Source organism: Sciurus carolinensis, chromosome 11 (assembly GCF_902686445.1).
Source record: "Sciurus carolinensis chromosome 11, mSciCar1.2, whole genome shotgun sequence".
In the NCBI taxonomy this organism is placed as follows: Eukaryota; Metazoa; Chordata; class Mammalia; order Rodentia; family Sciuridae; genus Sciurus; species Sciurus carolinensis.
In genome coordinates this window covers 74,670,167-74,689,970 of record NC_062223.1, presented here as the reverse complement: position 1 = coordinate 74,689,970, position 19,804 = coordinate 74,670,167, and the positions used below count along the sequence as shown (strand labels likewise).

Sequence of the window (19,804 nt, the reverse complement as noted above, 5' to 3'; positions counted from 1 at the left end):
ACTAAAGGAGACATAAATCTTAATATAATTTGATATGCAATTTTAAAATTAATCTTAAAAAGAGTTCAGGCTAATACATTAAGAAAATCAGTCCTTGTCGCTATAAGAAAAAAAAAAAAGCAATATATGTATTACATAAAAATCTTTAAATATGTATTGATTCAGTGGATCAACTTAGCTGCCCTTTTATTTCAAATCACAGTATATACAAAATTAAAGAGACTTGCCTTCCAAACTGTAATCATTTATTTCTTAAATATTTTTTTTTTTTTTTTTGTACTGGGAATTGAACTCAGGGGCATTCAACCACTGAGCCCACACCTCCAGCTCTTTTTTATATTTTATTTAGAGTCGGTCTTGCTGAGTTGCTTAGAGCCTCAATAAGTTGCTGAGGCTGACTTTGAACTCGTGATCCTCCTGCTTCATCCTCCCCAAGTCGCTGGGACTATAGGGTGTGTGCCACTGCGCTCAGCCTAAATTAAGTTTCTGAGTAAGCCATTGCTTGCCTTGATGGTACTGAATCCAAATTATACTTCAGTTATGAGGCTGGGATAAAATGTTACATGTGTAATGAATGCCAAGTCTCAGGTCTTTTTTTTTTTTTTTTTTAAAGTTTCAAAATCTAGCTATATATCTCAATTAACCCAGAAGAAGCACTTAAAAATATATGTCTGATTCCCATGCTAGATCTAAGGAATCAGTGTCAAGCTCACCAGGGTAGTGACAGAGCCAGGCAGAGATTGGATCTCAGACTAGGAGTTTGAAACGAATGTTCTAGCAAAACATTTCTATAACAGTCTTACTTTATTTGTATAATCAAGGTTTATCTGTCAATATTTTCTCAAAGATACAGGAGAGAGTGTATGAAAATTTGTCTACCTTTGTATTTTCTGGTGCTTGATGGAACTGAGAATATTATATAAAAAGCAGTGCAATAAATCTGACCATTTTAAAAAAAAAAAAATTGCAAACCTTCCTGAACAGTTAAGGAAACCTCTTTTCTTACCTCCTTTCTTTTTCTGTTAGGGAGCCTGAGATTGTGCACTGGCTTAAAAACAAAACAAAAAACAACCACCACAAAAACCAAAACAACCAAACAAAAAAGCTACAGAAAACTCTAAGAACACAGTATCATGGAAATCAACCAAGTAAATCAGTCAGGCAACACTGTGAAGATAGTCATCATGGCTCAGGTGTTTTTTGCATGTTCAATAAATTGTAGGGTCTGGGGGTTGCTAGTAACCAACCACTGACATTTCCCATCTGTCTCACCTATGTCACAATGCAATATAAAGGTCAGTTCTCTAGAGGCCCATATTACTGCTCTAGCACATTAAGTGCAAGAACTTCATAAGTAATAAAAGTAAATAAAACCTCAAGTTTGGATATCTGAACACTTCTACCCATTTCTCTCATTTCTGCTCTCTGTATCCAAAGGTCAAAGACCACCACGTCCTCAACCAAGTATATGGAAAAAAAAAACAAAATGACAACAAAACACCAAAAAACAAACAAAACAAAAAAACTCTATTCACTCTAGTCTATTTGCTCTTTTTAAATTTTATCACTTCTCTTTTTGCTAAAACCTTGTACTTATGAAAATTTTGATGCTCAATTTTGCAAAGAAGTCTTCCCTACTACAATGTCCTTATTGTAATTCACTGCTATTTTCTAGAATTTGCATTCTGGAAATTAAAGAGTCTGATAACTCCTGATTCCAACGTTACATAAATTTGTTCTGTCTGTCCACAGGTGAAGTTTTGTTTTTTCAAGCTGTTATCTTTAGAATTCTACATATATTTTTTTTTTGGGTGGTACTGGTTCAAACCCAGGGCCTTTGTGCAGACTAAGCAAGTGCTCTACCAGTGAGCTACTACATCCCAGCCCTACATTACTTTCATTAGCAGAAAAAAAAGCTATGTGACTATTTCCCTAAGAAATTACATATATAATGTAAGATTAAAAAGCTTTTTGGAAATATTAATTATACAAGGCATTATAATTTTACACAAAATGAACATGGATAACTGAAAAACCAAGTTCATTAATAGCATTTCTTAGGTAGATGTCTTAGGGCATTCTAAATACTACAAAGATTATAAACATAAAATTTAACAGTTTCAGTTTCTCATTTTTATCCCCCTCCCACTGTGCATACAAAAATGAACATACATACACAATATTCTCCAGAAAGTGCCTCCCAAGAAATTATTTAATAAATCATAAAAATCACACATTTTAGCAGCCATAGAACTGTAGCACGAAAATTCCAAAAGGTCCAGCTTTTAGCAGCTGAGAGGTAGAAAATGCTTTACAAAGAAGTCCCATATCAAGAACTCTTGAGGGCGGGTGGCAACAAGAAAAAAAATATCTTAACTTCATTGAATAGAAACAATATCCAAATTAAGGTAAAATTCTTTAGGAGTTTGCATTTAAAGAAACTACCTGATATTTAAATTACAAACCTTTCCCTATATAAGGACAAAGGTTTATATTGGCTTAACACTACTGAAACAAGAGTATGACACATATAATTGCAATAAACATTATAGCTCCTTTCACTCCAGCTAAATAATTCATTTGCATTCTAAATTATCTATTTTCATAAGATTATTAAAATACAATATGAAGAGGTTACCTGAAGTATAAAGCAAACAACTTGAGAAAATAGAAGTTAAACCCTTGCAGAAAGCTTAACTTAAAAAAAAAAAAAAAATGGAGGTAAAGAACAAGATTAAACTGCACATCAAGTAATCAATAAAAGTAGGGTTTACTTTGCATCAACCCACATGAACAAAATGCTACCTTAAGTTGATCACTGAACAGAGAATCACAAGTCCCAATGAGAGAGGGAGGTGTTTGAGAACAACAATCTGTAGAGGAATGATCCAAACAGCAAGAGAATTCTTTAAATCTCTCGAGTAAAAAAAGATTCCTGCACCACCTTTTGCCCTCCCTTGTATTTGTGTCAACATGATTGCCAATATGTTTGTATTCTTCAAAGTTCCAGGGGTCATAAAACAGCTTTGTAATAGCTGAATGACTTGCTTTCAACTTCTGTATCATGGATTCCATTTAAATTCACTGTCCTTTCTCTACCTGAGGTGGAGGTGCAGGTTTGCCATTAAGAGCCATCTGAAAAGGGGTAGTTTGGCCTGCAGGAGGCAAAGGGGCAGTCTTCAACTTCTTTGTACTAGTTTTGGATGGATGTTCCTCCTCCTCTTCATCAGAATCTTGAAGCCCATATTTAGAAAAATGGGAAACCTAAGAAGGGGGAAAAAAAAGACAACAACAAACTAAATTTGAAGTGTTCTATTCTAAGGTTTCCAAAGTACCTGCCTTTGCAATCTTCTGGCACTATCTTTTAAAAAAGGAAAGAAGGGCAGGGGAGATGGCTCAGTTGGTAGAGTGCTTGTCTTGCAAGCATAAGGCCCGGGGTTTGATCCCCAGCACCGTTAAAAAAAAAAAAAAAGGAAATTTACTTAAAGAAAATGAATGTTAACTATCATAGTTTATTATTTTTCTAAGATTTAGATGATATTTGATGCATATACTATTTGCTCATATAATTAAATATAGATTTCATATTTATATATATATGTATGTATGTATTATACATATGCCATTTAATCATTTTTGAGGGTACTAGGATTGAACCCAAAGGCACTCTAGCACCATCCCAGTCCTTTACTTTTTTTTTTATTTTTAAATTGTGAGACAGGGTCTCATCAAGTTGCCCTGGCTAATAATGAATTTGTGATCCTCTTTCCTCAGCCTCCCAAACAGTTGGGATTCCAGATGTGTACCACCATGCCTGTCCAAATGCCATTTTAAATGCAATCATTAAATACAGGAATGAAATCCATTAGTCATTACATATGCCTCCTAGTTGTTCTCTTTCTACATAAGGGACTTCAACTTGTTAAATTATTAAACCAGACTAGAAAAGAAACCACTGGGTAAATCAAAACAAGGATAGGAAGGAAGTAAATCTCTCCATCCCCCAAATCTTTTGGTTTTTTTTTATATATATTTTTAAATTGTCAATGGATCTTTTGTTTTTAATTTTATTTATTTATATGTGGTGCTGGTATCAAACCCAGGGCCTTACACATGCCAGGCAGGTGCTCCACCACTGAGCCACAACTCCAGCCCAACCCCAAAATCTTTTAAAGTTAAAAAAAAAAAAAAAAAAAAGACCTGCTCTACAAGGGACAAAGAATTCTGCCTGATATATTACTGAAATCATTAATGTTGACATAAACCACACACACCACATCCAAACCATATCTAAATGCTTACAACTGAAGGGGATAGAGGACTTGAATAATAAGCCCATGAAGCCTAACAGCTGATTATTGCTGAGTTTAACTAGGTGTGTAATTTAGAGTAAATCATGATGTATCTATCTCTATACCTACTTCCTAATTTAGAAACATAAGAGACTTTAGGACAGGATTTCCTTCAACAAACATTTTGTGATTCCAACTACAGTTTATAAAATTAGAACTGGGTTAAGTTGACTATACCTTAAACACCCAAGAACCAGTTTCAGGTCGGTACTCTTTGAACTGAGCTCCCTGCTTCCTTGAAACTGCTTCCAGTCTCCCCTCATAGTTGATATCAGCAAGTCGATCTGGGCTCTTTATTAAACAACGGGATGTTTTATCTGTTGGCCAAACCCCATCCAACGTAACTTCGGCCTTCCTGTAAAGTATAACAAAGTAAAGTGTAAATGCTTCACATTTAAAACCAGAAAGACAACTAAAACCTATATAGTAACAAATAAAGGTGCTAAGCTACTTTGAAATTATTCTGCAGTTGTTTCATAAAATTGAGTCTTGCTTCCCAAAATAGTTAACCTTAAGAACTAGGAATCACTACCAACATCAAATAACTCAGTATCTGGTTTCTATAGTCAGACTGCATTATTTCAAGCTAACATGGTACATCAATTATTTCCAATCTAATTTTAGTAACACTTTAATTATGAATACTTGATTAATGTTATTTAGGTCATAGTCTAATGTAACACCCAAGTCTTAGTGTCAGTCTCAGAAATGCTGTGCTTAATAATAGTAGGAACAGTTGGTATGATTTATTAATAACAAATGTTTGTAGAATAAAATATCAAGAACATCCTAGTATTGACCATTAAATAATGAGTATAGAGATAAATAATATAGTTATGTAGATAATTTTTACAATTATTATTATTATTGTTATTTTTTTGGCTGTGCTGGGGATTGAACCCAGGGCCTTGTGCTAGCAAGGTAAGCACTCTACCAACTGAGCTATCTATCTCTCCAGCCCCTACAATTATTTTTCTTATAATAAAAACATCTAACATGTAATTTAGCATCTTAACCATTTCTAACTGTACATTTTAGTAGTTAAGTATACTGATGTTGTTGTACAATCAACCTTCAGGACTTTCAGCTTATAAAACTGAAACCCTCTGCCCCTGCTATGGTTTGCATACCCCGCAAGGTGTTATGTGTTGAAATTAAATCCCTATTGTGGAGTCATTCAACTCTAGATTTCACTCTTCTGCTTCAGAGTTCCAGTTTGCTCTGCTGTGCAGTGGCTGAAGATCACTAGGGACAAAGACTGGCTCCTGAGCACCAGGAAATGGATCTGTTGACATTCAGAGATGTGGCCATTGATTTCACTGAAGAGGAGTGGGAATACCTTCAGCCAGCTCAACATCTTATATAGAGATGTGATGTTGGAGAATTACAGAAACTTGGTCTTCCTGACAATGACTTCTCAGGATACCCAAGAATTTCACCAGACCACAGCATAAGAGATGCATTTCAAAAAGTGATTAATGAAAAATATGGAAATTGTGACCTTGACAATTTACAACAGATGACAATATGGAAAACTATAATGAGAGTGAACTTCACAAATCATATTATCAGAAAGCAGACCTAATTCACTGGAAGAGAATTTATACTGGAGAGAAGCCCTACAAAGGTATAGCATATGACAAAGATTTTAATGCAAAATCACACCTCATTTGCCATCACAGTGTTCATAAGGGAGAGAAACTCTACCAATGTAAAAAATGTGGCAAAAGTTTTAAATGGAGATCACGACTTACTCAACACCAGATAATTCATACTGGAGAGAAGCCCCATAAATGTAAAGAATGTGGCAAAGCTTTTAATCGGAGGTCAAGCCTTACTCACCACCAGAGAATTCATACTGGAGAGAAACCCTACAAATGTACAACATGCAACAAGCCATTTTATAGAAAATTAGACCTTATTATTCATCAGAGAATTCAAACTGGAGAGAAGCCCTACCAATGTAATAATGCAGCAAAAGTTTTAATTCGAGATCACAACTCATTCAACACCAGGGAATTCATACTGGAGAGAAACCCTACAAATGTAAAGAATGTGGCAAAAGTTTTAATCAGAGAACACACCTTACTCGACACCAGAGAATTCATACTGGAGAGAAGCCCTATAAATGTAAAGAATGTGGCAAAGGTTTTAATCAGAGGTCAAGTCTTACTCAACATCAGAGAATTATACTGGAGAGAAGTCCTATGAAAGTAAAGAATGTGCAAAGCTTTTACTCAGAAATCAAGACTTATAAAAAACCACCAGATAATTCATACTGGAGAAAAGCTCTACCAAATGTATAACATGCAGCAAACCATTTTATAAAGAACTTGGACCTTATCTGTCATCAGAGAATTCATACTGGACAGAAGCCCTACCAATGTAAAGAAGGTGGCAAAGCTTTTAATCAGAGATCACATTTTACTGGACACCAGAGAGAGAAGCTGTACAAAGGCAAAAATGTGACAAAACTTTTAATGGAAAGGGTTCCTTTCTCACTAGTAGAGAAATCATACTGGAAAGAAGTCCTACAAATAAAAATAATGTGGCAAACAAACAAACAAACAAAAAAAAAAAATCCCTATTGTGAAGTTAAAAGGGTGGAAACTTGATCCAATTTTGGTGTTTAGAGTGATCTGGATTAGATAAGGCCTTACAGTGGAATTCCTATGACTGAATCCTGGTGGGTTATAAGAAGAGAGAAACTAGTCAGATACACATACACACCTTACTCCCTGTCTCTTGCCATGAGATGCCCTGTACTGCCTCAGGATCTTACCAGCAAGGCCATCACTACTTGCTGCTGCCCAATCTGGGATCTTGAACTTTGAGGAAATTGAGCCAAAACAAAACCCTTTTTTAACTCACAGAGTCTGGAGTATCATGTTATTGGCAATAGAAAATAAACGAATGCATCATTAAACAACCTATTTCTCACCCATCCCCAGCTCCTTGCAACCATCATTCTATTCTGTTTCTATGAATTTGACTTACCTAGTGCCTCAAAAGTAGAATCATACAGTATTTGTCTTTTTTAGACTGGTTTATTTCATTTAGCCTAATGTCCTCAAAGTTCATATATGCTGTAGCATGTCAGATTTTGGGGGCGGGTGCTGGGGATTGAACTCAGGGGCACTCGACCACTGACCCATATCCCCAGCCCTATTTTATATTTTAAAAACAGGGTCTCACTGAATTGCTTAGCACCTCGCTTTTGCTGAGGTTGGCTTTGAACTCACAATGGTCCTGTCTCAGTCTTCTGGGTCTTTGGCATTAGGGTGGCTACTGTGTGGCCAGAATTTCATTCTTTTTAAAGGCTGAATGAAATTCTATTGTACATGTATATACACATATATACATACACATGTATATATATATATACATACACACACACATTGTGTTTATCTATTCATTTATTAACGAACACCTGAGTTGTTTTCAATTTTTTTGACTATTATGAATAAGTGCTGTCATAAACATGAGTATGCAAGTATTTCTTTAAGATGATCTTGCTTTCAATTCTTCTGTACACACAGTTGGTACATCCATGAATTTAATCAACCATAGATCAAAAATATGCAGGAGAAAACAATCCAACCACATCTGTACTGAACATTTTAAGACTTTTTTCTTGTCACTATCCCCTAAATAACACAGTATAAAAACTATTTACATACCATTTACTCTATATTAGGTATTTTAAATAAGCTAGACACAATTTAAACTTCTTGAAGAATATGTGTAGGTTATATGAAATGCTATGAAATTTTATATTAGGGACTTTACCATTAAAAATTGTGGTATCCATGAGGAATGGGATTCTGGAACCAATCCTCCATGGATACCAAGGAAGGATTAAGTGAACATCTTAACAATATTGTCTTACAATCCATGAACATGGGATATCTTTCTACTTATCTGTGTCCTCTTAATTTCTTTCAGTAGTGTTTTATAGTTTTTAGTATAGAACTTTCTTCTTTCTGATGCTACTGTAAATGAAATTTTCTTAATTTCCTTTTCAGATTGTTAAATTTGTAAGTACTAACAATTTATCTGTGGAGACCTGAAAACATGTATTTACTGCTTCAAAATTACAAACCTTTTATTACTTTTTCTTGCTTAATTACTCTAGGATTTACAGAAGTTATGTTTGGGAGAGGTGGCAAAAAACAGTCATCCTTATCTTATTTTAAAGACAAAGCTTTCAGTATTTTAGCATGACCATATAAAACTGGATTTTCATATATGGCCTTTATCATATTAAGGTAGTTTCCTTCTATCCCTAGTTTGTTAAGTGTTTGTATTATAAAAGAAGGATAAACTTTACTAAATGCTTTTTCTACCTCAACCAAGATGGGTTGGGTGGTATTTTCCCTTTTGTCCTCTTAAAATTATGTATAACATTGATTTTCATATAAATGAACCCTCATTGCATTCCAATGTATCACTTGATCATGGTGTGTAATTCTTTTAATATGCTATGAAATCGTTTGCTAGTGTATTTTTTTGTGGTGCCAGGGATTCAACCCAGGGCCTTGTGCTTGCGAGGCAAGCACTCTACCAACTGAGCTATCTCCCCAGCCCACCATTTGCTAGTTTTTTTTGATGATTTTTCAAATCAATATATTCATCAAGAACCCTGACCTGTTGTTTTCTTTCCTTACAGTGTCTGTCTGATTCTAGAATTACATAATCAATTTGGAAGAGTTCCCTTCTCTTCAACTTTTTGGACAGCTGGAAGACTGGTGTTGTTCTGGTGTCTTTTTTGTTGTTGTTGTTTTTTTTTTTTTTTTTTTTTTTTGGTGCTGGGGACTGAACCCTGGGTTTTGTGCTTGCTAGTAGACAAGCTCTCTACCATTAAGCTACATCCCCAGCCAGTGAATTTGTCTTTAGATGTTCAGTAGAATCAATCAGTGAAGTCATCTGGTCCTGGGCTTTTTCTTTGTTCGGAGGTTTTAAATTACTGAATCAAACTTCTTAATTGTTAAAGGTTTATTAGATTATCTACTTTTCTTTTATAATTGAGGCTTGATCAGTTATAAAGATAAATTAGTTTAACTATATCTCTCTCACCTACCTGAAGAGACATTAGAGGCTAGATTAGGCTATCACACTAAAATAATAGTTTTAAGTGTGGCCATAGCAGAAACAAGGGTAGAGACAGGGTCGGGAAACCAACAGTACTGGAAAAGAATTTTTGAAATTAGCAGTTGGCTCTGGGACTATTAGGGAAATGGAGTCCTAATGTCATAGTATAGCATTCTTTAACATGATTTTTTTTTTTTTTTTTAAATTACAACAACAGAAATTTGCTAGACAAAGTGGTGCATGCCTGTAATTCGAGTGACTTGGGAGGCTAATGGAGGATAACAAGTTCAAAGCCAGCTTCAGCAACTTAGCAAGACCCTGTCTCAAAATATAAAAATAAAAAAGGGGTGGGGATATTGCTCAGTGGTTAAAAATCCCTGGGTTCAATCCTAGGTACCATTAAAAAGAAAAAAGAAAAACACCAGAAATTTATTCTCTCACACATCTGGAAAACAGAATTCTAAAATCAAAGTATTGATAGGGTATACTTCCTCCAGGGGCTCTAGTAGAGAAGTTTTACATGTCTCTTCAGCTTTTGGTGGCTTTCAGTGTTCCTTGTACCTGCATCCTATAGCGGTCATCACAGCAATCTCTGCTTCCATCTTTACACAGCCTTATCTTCTGTCATCTTTTTTATAAGCATACTTATGATTTGATTTAGAATCCATCCAAATAATTCAGGATGATATCATCTCAAAATTCTTTTTTTTTTTTTTTTTAATTTTTTTAGTTGTAGATGGACACAATGTCTTTATTTTTTATGTGGGGCTGAATATTGAACCCAGTGCCCTACGCTCTACCACTGAGCCACAACCCCAGTCCTGAAAATTCTTAATTACACCTGCAAATAAGGTCACTTCACAGGTCCTGGAAATTAGGATGTGGCATATCTTTTAGAACAGTCAACATTCAAAACAACGTAGATGATGCTGCGATTTCTCGTGAGGTGCTCAGGAGATCCTTCCTTATAGAAGGACATTTAAGCAGAGATTAACATGTGCATCTTGAACTCTTTTAAGTATTTGCCAGAAATGTCACATAGATGTATCTCTTTGGGAGTCAAGGGGCCTTAGGAAGGGGTCAGGGGGGAGATTGCTGGCTTGCTGGGGCATAGAGAAGCTTCAGGTTTTTCCCTGGGCAAAGGTCATGGGGAAAGCTTAAAGGTCCTAGAAAATCCTTCCAGACAGTTCTCACTTTTGCCATTGATATTAGGAACCATTTCTTTAGCAATGATTTGTATAAAACTGTCAAATGCTTTTAAGCCGGGTGCAGTGGTGCAGGCCTGTAGTCCCAGTCACTCCAGAGGCTGAGGCAGAAGGACTGCAAATTCAGGACCAGCCTGGGCAACACAGAGAGTACCCCCACCCTGACCATCTGAATTAATCAAGTATCCTCTAAACTGGTTCCTGGCTTCCACTTGAAATCTCTATGAGTCTAAATCTCCTCAGCAAGAGTGACAGTTCTGAAAACTAGAAGTCCAAGATAAGATGCCAGGGGGTTTTGTTTCTTCTTTTGATACCACTCTCCTTGTAGATGACCACCTTCATGCTGTGTCCTCACTTGGTTTGAACTATGTGCATGTGTTCTAATCTATTCCATTCTCCCCCAGTATTGGGGGTTGAAAACATGAGCAATCCACCACTGAGTCACATCCCCAGCCCTTTTGTAAAGTTTTATTTTGAGGCAGCTTCTCACTAAACTGCCCAGGCAAGCCTTGAACATGCAATCCTTGTGCCTCAGCCTCCAGAGTAGCTAGGATTATAGGCATGGGTCATTTAAACTTTTAAATAAAAGCAGAGAAACAATAAACACACTTACTACAGTAAGTCAAAAAACTTAGCTGCAGAAGAAAATACATATATAGGAACACATTCATGTTTATAGAAAAAAATTATAGCTTAGTTAATTATTTTCTATATGCAAATAAGTTCATACCTATTTAGTCCTTCACCCACAGGTGGTTTCTGGTTATCATCTAAGTAGACGATAACTTCTTTCCTTCGGATATGCACAATATCATCCAAATTTAGATTGGTCAAATTCACATCTCCTTCAAAATAGATAGAGCCATAACCTAGAAGTGAGAGTAAAAATTCATCCTGTTTGAGGGCGCAAATACCCACTTTTTATCTACAGTAATTAAACAACCAGAAGGGGAAAACAGCTTAAAATAATCAATATCTTAAATCATCTAGCATTTTGGAGTAGGTGATTTTTACCACAGCATAGAAAGGATGGGGACAGAGGGAGTGACACCAATTACACTATTATCTGATGTTAACACCTCCACTTTTAAAACACTTCTGCTAGCCTCAAAACAACCTTCTTTTTTTGTTTTGTTTTTTTTTAAAAAACCATGAGATAATTTCTCAGTCCCTTTAATTTTTTGAGATAGGGTCTTATTAAGTTGCTCAGGGCCTTGCTAATTGCTCAGGCTGGCCTGGGACTTGTAGTCCTCCTGCATCAGCCACCCAAGTCACTGGGATTACAGGCATCAAAAGTGTTTTTCTTAAATCTTTTTCCAAACATCTGACATGCTGCTATATAAATGACCCTTAGTACTTAGCCTACTTTTTCAGAGGTACTAGAGGTTGAATTCTGGGGAAAATTTACCACCGAGTTACATTCCCAGCCCTTTTTAAAACAAAAACAAAACAACAACAACAACAACAACAAAAAATTTCTGAGTTGTAGATGTACAGAATGCCTTTATTTTATGTGTTTATTTTTCTGTGGTGCTGAGGATTGAACCCAGTGTCTCACACGTGCTAGGCAAGTGCTCTGCCACTGAGCTACAGCCTCAGCCCCATTCCCAGCTCATAATGTTGAGAGAAGGTCTCCATAAATTGCCCCAAACAGTTGGGATTATAGATGTGAGTCTACCATGCCCAGTTTACCTGAACCCTTTTTAAATATAACATAGAAAGATGAGATTTCTTTTCCAAGAAAATAAAGTTAGCTGTAAGAAAAATAAAAAAATTGAACCTAAGTATTAAATATTCTTTGTCTATTATTCAATTCTCCCAATATGCCTTATTTTCTTTAACTGTAGAAAACTGAAGCAAGGCAAATAGCTACCAGTCCCAGATAGGCATATCTAAACCAATAGAATGCTATATCGGTCTAGTCTTTCTGGTTTTGTTACTTGTCAATCAAAGTTTCTACTGTTCGAACAAAGGAGACCAAAATGCAGAAAAAAAAAAAGATTCAGTTACCAAAAGCTTTCCTTAATTACAAAACAAGATACAAAACTTGGGCTTACACACTAACTTCTAAACTCACACTTACCTTTACGACCAATGGTGAAGTCAGAGACAATGCACTCTCCTTTTTCATTGGTAATTTTGGCAAGATCATCCATAGATGGAATAGTGTAGTAACCAACCTTAGTGAGAACAATGCCTGTGACCATGAAAGAAAGAAAATATTAATTGTGACTGTCCTTGGGTAGAGGAGTTTTCCAAACAATTCTTTTATCATACACAAAGGAAAAACGTTTTTTAAAAAAGGCTTCATGTCCAAAAACAGTGAAGAACACACAACTGTGTAATAATGGAGCTGGGGATGAAGCTCAGAGGCAGAGTTCTTGCATAGCATGTGTGAAGCCCTGGATTCAATCCCCAGTACTGAAAAAACAAACAAAAATTCAGTATTTTACAGTCTCTGAAAATTCATACTACAATGAAGACTAACTTTTCTTAAACCTTGTGTTCCTCAGACTTAATCTGCCATGGAAAACTCTTTTCAAAAGATATTCATTAACATCCTCTAACATGAAAGTCATTTCATATATTACACTCTGGGAAAGTCTTTCTTGAACCACTTTTATTTTACACACAAGAATACCAAACTCATGGTGAAAATAATGTGCCTTGCTTTACAGTGTGATTTATTCATACACGTGAAGACAAACTCCAAACCCAATACTTTTTTTTATTTTATAGCCTATTGTCTCCCACCTGGTCTTCTGGCCTATACTCCCCTTTCAAATTTATATCTTAAATTGCTAAATCAAGATGATTTGAAAAATCCTACATAAGAAAGTCACATGAAAAATGGAAATTTATGGGCTGGGGATATAGCTCAGTTGGTAGAGTGTTTGGAGTGTTTGCCTCACAAGTACAAGGCCCTGGATTCAAATCCCCAGCACTGCAAAAAAAAAAAAGAAAAAAAAGAAAAAAAGAAAAATGGAAATTTAAAGAACTGCAATTTCTGTTACTAAAAAATCATCAAGCTGGGCGCAGAGGTGCATACCTATAATCCCAGGGGCTCGGGAAGCTGAGAAAGGAGGATCTCAAGTTCAAAGGCAGCCTCAGAAAAAGTAAGGCAGCAACTAAGCAACTCAGTGAGACCCTGTCTCTAAATAAAATACAAAATATTGACCACCTGTCAGTGTTCAAGTCCCCTGAGTTCAATCCCCAGTACCCACCAGAAAACATAAATAAAATGAAAAAAATCAACAACCAAATAGATTTCAATGGTACCTAAATGGTAACTGATGGCCCAAAGAAAAGAAATATTAAGGTGGAGAAGGGTTTCAGAATACACCAAGGCCTGGGGAAATAGCTCAGTTGGTAGAGTGCTTGCCTTGCATGCACAAGACCCTGGGTTCAATCCCAGCACCACAAAAAACAAACAAACAAACAAACAAACAAAAAACCAGAATACACACACACAAAAAAAAGGATCAGATATAACAACTAGATTTGAAAACAAAACAAAACAAAAACCCACTGCAGAATTCAAAGAAATCAGTGGTGGAACATTGGTATGCTTGTTCTAATCACTCCTTGTCCCATTTGTAGCTAGGTTATCAGGTTAGCTTGCTTTGAGAGAAAAGCATTAAGGCTGACATCAGATCCAACCCCAGCCTCCAGCACAGTCCACTGGCATACTTGCTTCTTTACTGGCAAGGTTTAGAGGATTGTTAGAATGTCCTTAGGAAGGGAGCTCTAAATTGTGGCAGGAAACAAGGTCAATGAGAAAACTAGAATCAATAAAAAAATGATGTTTATTGGGTATTTGAAAAGAAGACATAATATTGTAATAAAGTTGTACATGAAAATAGATACTTGAGATTATTTATGTAAAAGTACAACGTTCTTTACTAAGGAACCAAGTAAACAGAAGATATATATGAAGGCAATATGATAACTAGGTAAAATTTTAAGGACACTCCAATCCAAATGTTCATTCAAAGTGAAGGGTTAGACAAATGTGGCACATTTCTATAATGGAAAACCACAGAGAAATAAAAAAGAATAAATTGTCAACAAAGGTGTCATGGATGAACTCTCATAATAATATTAAGTAAAAAAAAAAAAAAAGCATATGAAAGTCTGTGTCAGGTGCAAGAATATGCAAAAGTAATCTATGTGAGAGAAACTACAGAGTTGTGGTGAATTCTGTTCTACCAATGAACTTTCCAGGTTTTGTTTGTTTTTTTCTTTTACAATTTCTCTGGGGTGTTGGATAACAGACATAGATGTATCAACATTGATTGAAATGAACACTTAAAAATTGGTATACATCTTCATTATATGTAAATTTAACCTGAGTTTAAAAAAATAAAAATACCCCAATCTTATAGTTTATTTGTTTATTGGATTAGTTTTGGGGGATTTTGAGTTAATAAAAATCACAGCAACAATTACCATGTGAATGTTCAATGCAGGTCTCAGGAATTATGATCTCTATATATACCTAATCTAACTCAAATATTGATAATTTAATATAGTAGAAAATAATTACTCTCATTTAAAAACTAATAAGCAATGTATCTGAGTTTGCAGTTAGGGAATGTATCATGACAATTTCTTTGGTTATAAAATTTGGTTTCTTTAAACTACAACAGGATAATTAAACACATTAATTTTAACTATTTCAAAAGTAGATAATGTACATGAATCTGACCTGCTGGATGCAGATGATAAGCATTATTTTCTATTTCTTCTCTGTCATCTTGCAGTGACTCATCATGGAATGAGGTTTCTTCACTGCTACCTTCCAGTCCATTTCGCAAAGCGACCCTCATGTTTAATGCAACAAATGTATCATCCACGCTGTTGCTATTGTTGTGTTTATTTCCAGAATTCTCTGGGGTTTGAGGAATGGGTTTGGCAATAGGGTTAGTATAAAAGGCGCGATACAAGAGAATCATCATCTCCGTCCTGCTGATGGTTCTCATCTACAGGTTTGCTCAGAAAACTAAATCTGAAAAGGGAGAAAAGAAGTAAGTAATGTAATAACTCCTTAATCAGTAACAATAACAACTAATCTTTACTGAGTCATTAAGTTATCTGGTAATGTTCTGCATAATTCCATACATTAAACATTAATTTTGTACATAAAGCAATCCTGAGAATAGGTTATAATTACTATTTCTATTTTATGGAAGAGAAAACTTAAGGCAGCACAGAAAATAAAATAACTTGTCCAACACTGCAAAGTTGTGAGTACTAGAGCTGAAATTTTAACACAGAAAATCTACCTCTAGAGTCTACAGCTTCTAGTGCTCTATTTTCATGAATAAATAGATCTCGGAATCTCAATTTTTGGTCTAAAACAAAAAAATGTGGGCTGGGGGTACAGCTTAATAATAAAGTGCTAGCCTAGCATGAAAGAGGCCTTGAGTTTAATTCCTAGTACTGCAAAACCCAAAAACAGTATGGTAAAATTCTGAAAAATTTAAGACTTAATATTAAAATCTATATTTATCTATAAATCTATATTTTGTATAGTCTATGTACAATGAAGTATATGTAAGGATTTTTTTTTTTACTAAGTACTATGTTGAGTAACAAATAATCTAAATGTCCACTAATAGAGAACTAGTTTAATTATCTTACATTCACCATAATAACTATATAGCCAAAATAAATGAGAAGGCAGACATTCATACAATATAGAAAGGCGACTATAATAAAATAAATGGAAATAAGCTGGTTGCAGGATATCATATCATTCACGCATAATTTTCACAATGTATATCAACAAGAATGTATTTCTAAATCAACAAATTCCTTAAATGGAAAAGTTATACCAAACTATTAAGGATCAGATAACTACTTTCACTTCCTCTTTTGTACACTCTATATTGTTTTTGCTCAGTTATATATACTAAGTATCACTCTAATTATGCCAGACAAAATACTCCTTATTGTAAGGAGGTGAGGGTGTCAACTGTATGCTAACCCTGTCTAAAGCAGTATGTACAGATACCCAAATAGTTTTGCAGAAATGAAAGAGAATTCCAATAATTTTACAGTTTAAAGTACTCACAAAGGGCTGAGGTTATAGCTCAGTGGTAGAGCACTTGCCTAGCATGTGTGAGGCACTGGATTTGATCCTCAGCATCGCATATAAATAATAAAATAAAAGGTTCATCCACAATTCAAAAAAAAAAAAAAGTACCCACAAAGTAAAAATATGATTTAGTTTCTAGATGCCTCCAAGTTGTAATTCTTCTATGGAATATTCACAAGTGTTCACAAATTTTCATAAAATTCTAGGGCTCAGAATATCTTCAAAATGAGAACAGGGCTCTACAATAAACAACTAGTTTACCTCTCTCCATTTTCTGGATAATCAGATGGTGAACCTAGATCTTCTGAATCACGATTAACAGGAGAAAAGAGATTGCTATTATTAAGATTCTTCAAAACCAACTTCTTGATGCTCTTCCTATAAAAAGAGAGCAAAAGAAAAAGAAAAATAGAAGTTAGGTACACAGTTATATCACAGACATCATCTTAAAAGCTAGAGCCCAGAAGGATACTCTTATATACCAAAAGATGACCTAATAACTCGAATGTAGTGGTACATGACTATAATTCCATCTATTTGGGAGGGTGAGGCAGGAGGACTGTAAATTCAAGGCCAGCTTGGGCAACTCATTGAGACCCCATCTCAAAATAAAAAGGGGTGGGGAGGTGGCTCCATGGTAGGACGCCCAGGGTTCAATCCTTAGTACTGTCAAAAAGATCTAACAAGTTTCATTTATAACTCTTTCTAGAAATGTATAATCAGAATAAATAAGCTCAATATATTATACTCTAATGGGTGGGAAGAATAAGGACATTCAAACTGAATTGGAAAATCCCCTTCCTCCTCTAAACCCCAAGAATGTTATCGTGCATTAAACTGATTATGCATTAATACATGCCTTCACTCTCTATAAGAGTTTTTTCCCTCTATTTTAGCAGTTAGTATTTGACAGTCTTCCACAGAACTTAATATGGTATCATGAAGAAAAGAGGTCAACTGACACTTGTGACTAAATGAGAAAGATTTTTTTAAAAAGACAATGAATGGAGTAAAATCTCCTGGTATCTAATGAGAAAAGTAAACAGATACCTAAAAAGTAAAGGTTTATGTACACATGTTTACTTCAAGAATTTCCTATCAAATACAAGTTTTTTTGTTTGTTTGTTTGTTTTGACCTGGGGATTGAACCCAGGGATATTTCACCACAGAGCTATATCCCCAGCACTTCAAAAAAAAAAAAAATTTTTTTTTTAAAGACAGTCTTGATAAGTCATTTAGTGCCTAAGTTGCTGAGCCTGAACTCAAACCTGTGATCCTACTGCCTCAAACTCCAGAGTCGCTGGGATGACACTTTGCCCTACCTTGCCCAGTTATTTTTCAATTATCTTAATAGCAACTGACTTTAAAAGAATCTCTTAGCTAGCATGCACAAGGCCTGGGATTCAATCCCAAGCATGCCAAAAAAAAATGAATAAATTTTTCTAAAAGGCCAATATTATCATCCTCAAAGTCTAGGTACTGCCAGTTACTTTGTCAATAGAACAACTGACACATAATAAAATATCCAGACACAAAAGTAAACAAGACATTTCTTCAGAGGAGATAAATACTCAATAAAAATATAATATACTCAACATCTTTAGTCATCAGGGAAATGTAAATCAAAACCATAATGGGATGTCACTTCCTACTTGTTAGTGTGGCTATTCCAATCAAATAAAATGAAAACTGAGAAAATGAACATGGCTGGTAATGACGTGAAATGGTACAGCTGCGGGAAAAGAGTTTGGCAATTCTCAAAAAGTTAAACACAGAATTACCATTATGACCAACTCCATTCCTAGGTATACACTCAACTAAAAATAGGCACATTTAGATACTTGTATGCCAACCTTAACAACAATCTTAATTCACAATATTTAAAAGGTGGAAACACCCTAAGTATCCATCGACAGAAAAATAAATTTAAAAAACATGGTATATTCATACAATGGGATATAATTCAATCATAAAAAGGAACAGAGTTCTGATACAGTCTACAACATGAATCAATCTTGAAAACATGCTAAGAGAAATAAACAAGAAAATATTGGACTTCTTTATATGAGATATGTGGAATAGGCAAATTTATAAGAAAGTAAGCAAGAGGTTACCCAGGACCTTCCTGTTAAAAGAGAACAGGAAAACTACACCCCAATGGGTACAGAGTTTCTTTGGGATGATAGAAAGTTCTGGAAATAGTGGTAATGGTTATCCAATATCATAAATGTCCCTGCAAAATGGTTAAAATGGCAAGCTTTCATGGGATCCAAGATAGTGGACTAGAGAGGCTGCATTCCTTGTAGCTCTAAACTTGAGATTCAAGCGAGGAAATACTGTTTCTCTGCAAGGCAGCCATCTCTGCCCATGGATCACCTGCTGTTTACCCCATTCATCCACCCCATCACCTGCCGTCTGCCAGCATATTGTCTGCTTTTTGAGTGCGAATCCCCTTACTAACCACCACCTGTCATCTGCCATTTGCCTGTTTGCCTGCTTCTTGCCTGCCCATCACCCACTGCCTGACATCCACCCATTAGACTGCAGATGCCCGCAGACCACCAGCAGATCCCTGCTGCCCACTGCTGCCTGGAAGTTCAGTCACAGTAACCAGCAGGTTTGGTTACACATGGCTGCCGTCATCTTGGGACAACACCCAGGGCCTGCAGCATTGCTGCCATGGCCACCATCATTTTGGGGCATAGCCATCTCAGTCTGAGGACTCAGGCCAGGGTCTGGAGATATGCTGGGGTATGTGCAGATCTGGTTGCACCTGAGGTCTTTCTGCTCATTGTGGTAGTGGCCGCCATGTGGCTGCCTCTTTGCAGGGTCACTCCTTTGTGTGAGCACATCCCTGGTCTCTCTGCAAGCTGAAAGGGCAGTGAGATCTTGGGACTGCACCAGGATAGGGCCTTGGGAACCTGAAGCCCAGGTCCATCAGATAACAGCTGGATCTGTGTGGACAAGCCTGTGGAAAGTCAGAGACTAGGGGCAGCTCCCTGTGGGGAGCAGAGGTTGAAGAAACTGGAGAAAACTGGGCTCTCTCCAGCTCAGTT

General features: G+C 35.8%; 1 protein-coding gene across 1 annotated transcript in view; it reads right to left on the bottom strand.

The window, feature by feature from the left end:
* Positions 1–19,804, bottom strand: part of Nup98 (nucleoporin 98 and 96 precursor) — a 131,548-nt gene that overhangs the window by 30,292 nt on the left and 81,452 nt on the right. Inside the window, 7 exon segments of the mRNA XM_047518622.1 lie at positions 3,100–3,264; positions 4,530–4,707; positions 11,379–11,517; positions 12,732–12,845; positions 15,357–15,582; positions 15,584–15,656; positions 17,010–17,126. Of these exon segments, the coding sequence (XP_047374578.1) occupies positions 3,100–3,264; positions 4,530–4,707; positions 11,379–11,517; positions 12,732–12,845; positions 15,357–15,582; positions 15,584–15,656; positions 17,010–17,126 (1,012 nt within the window).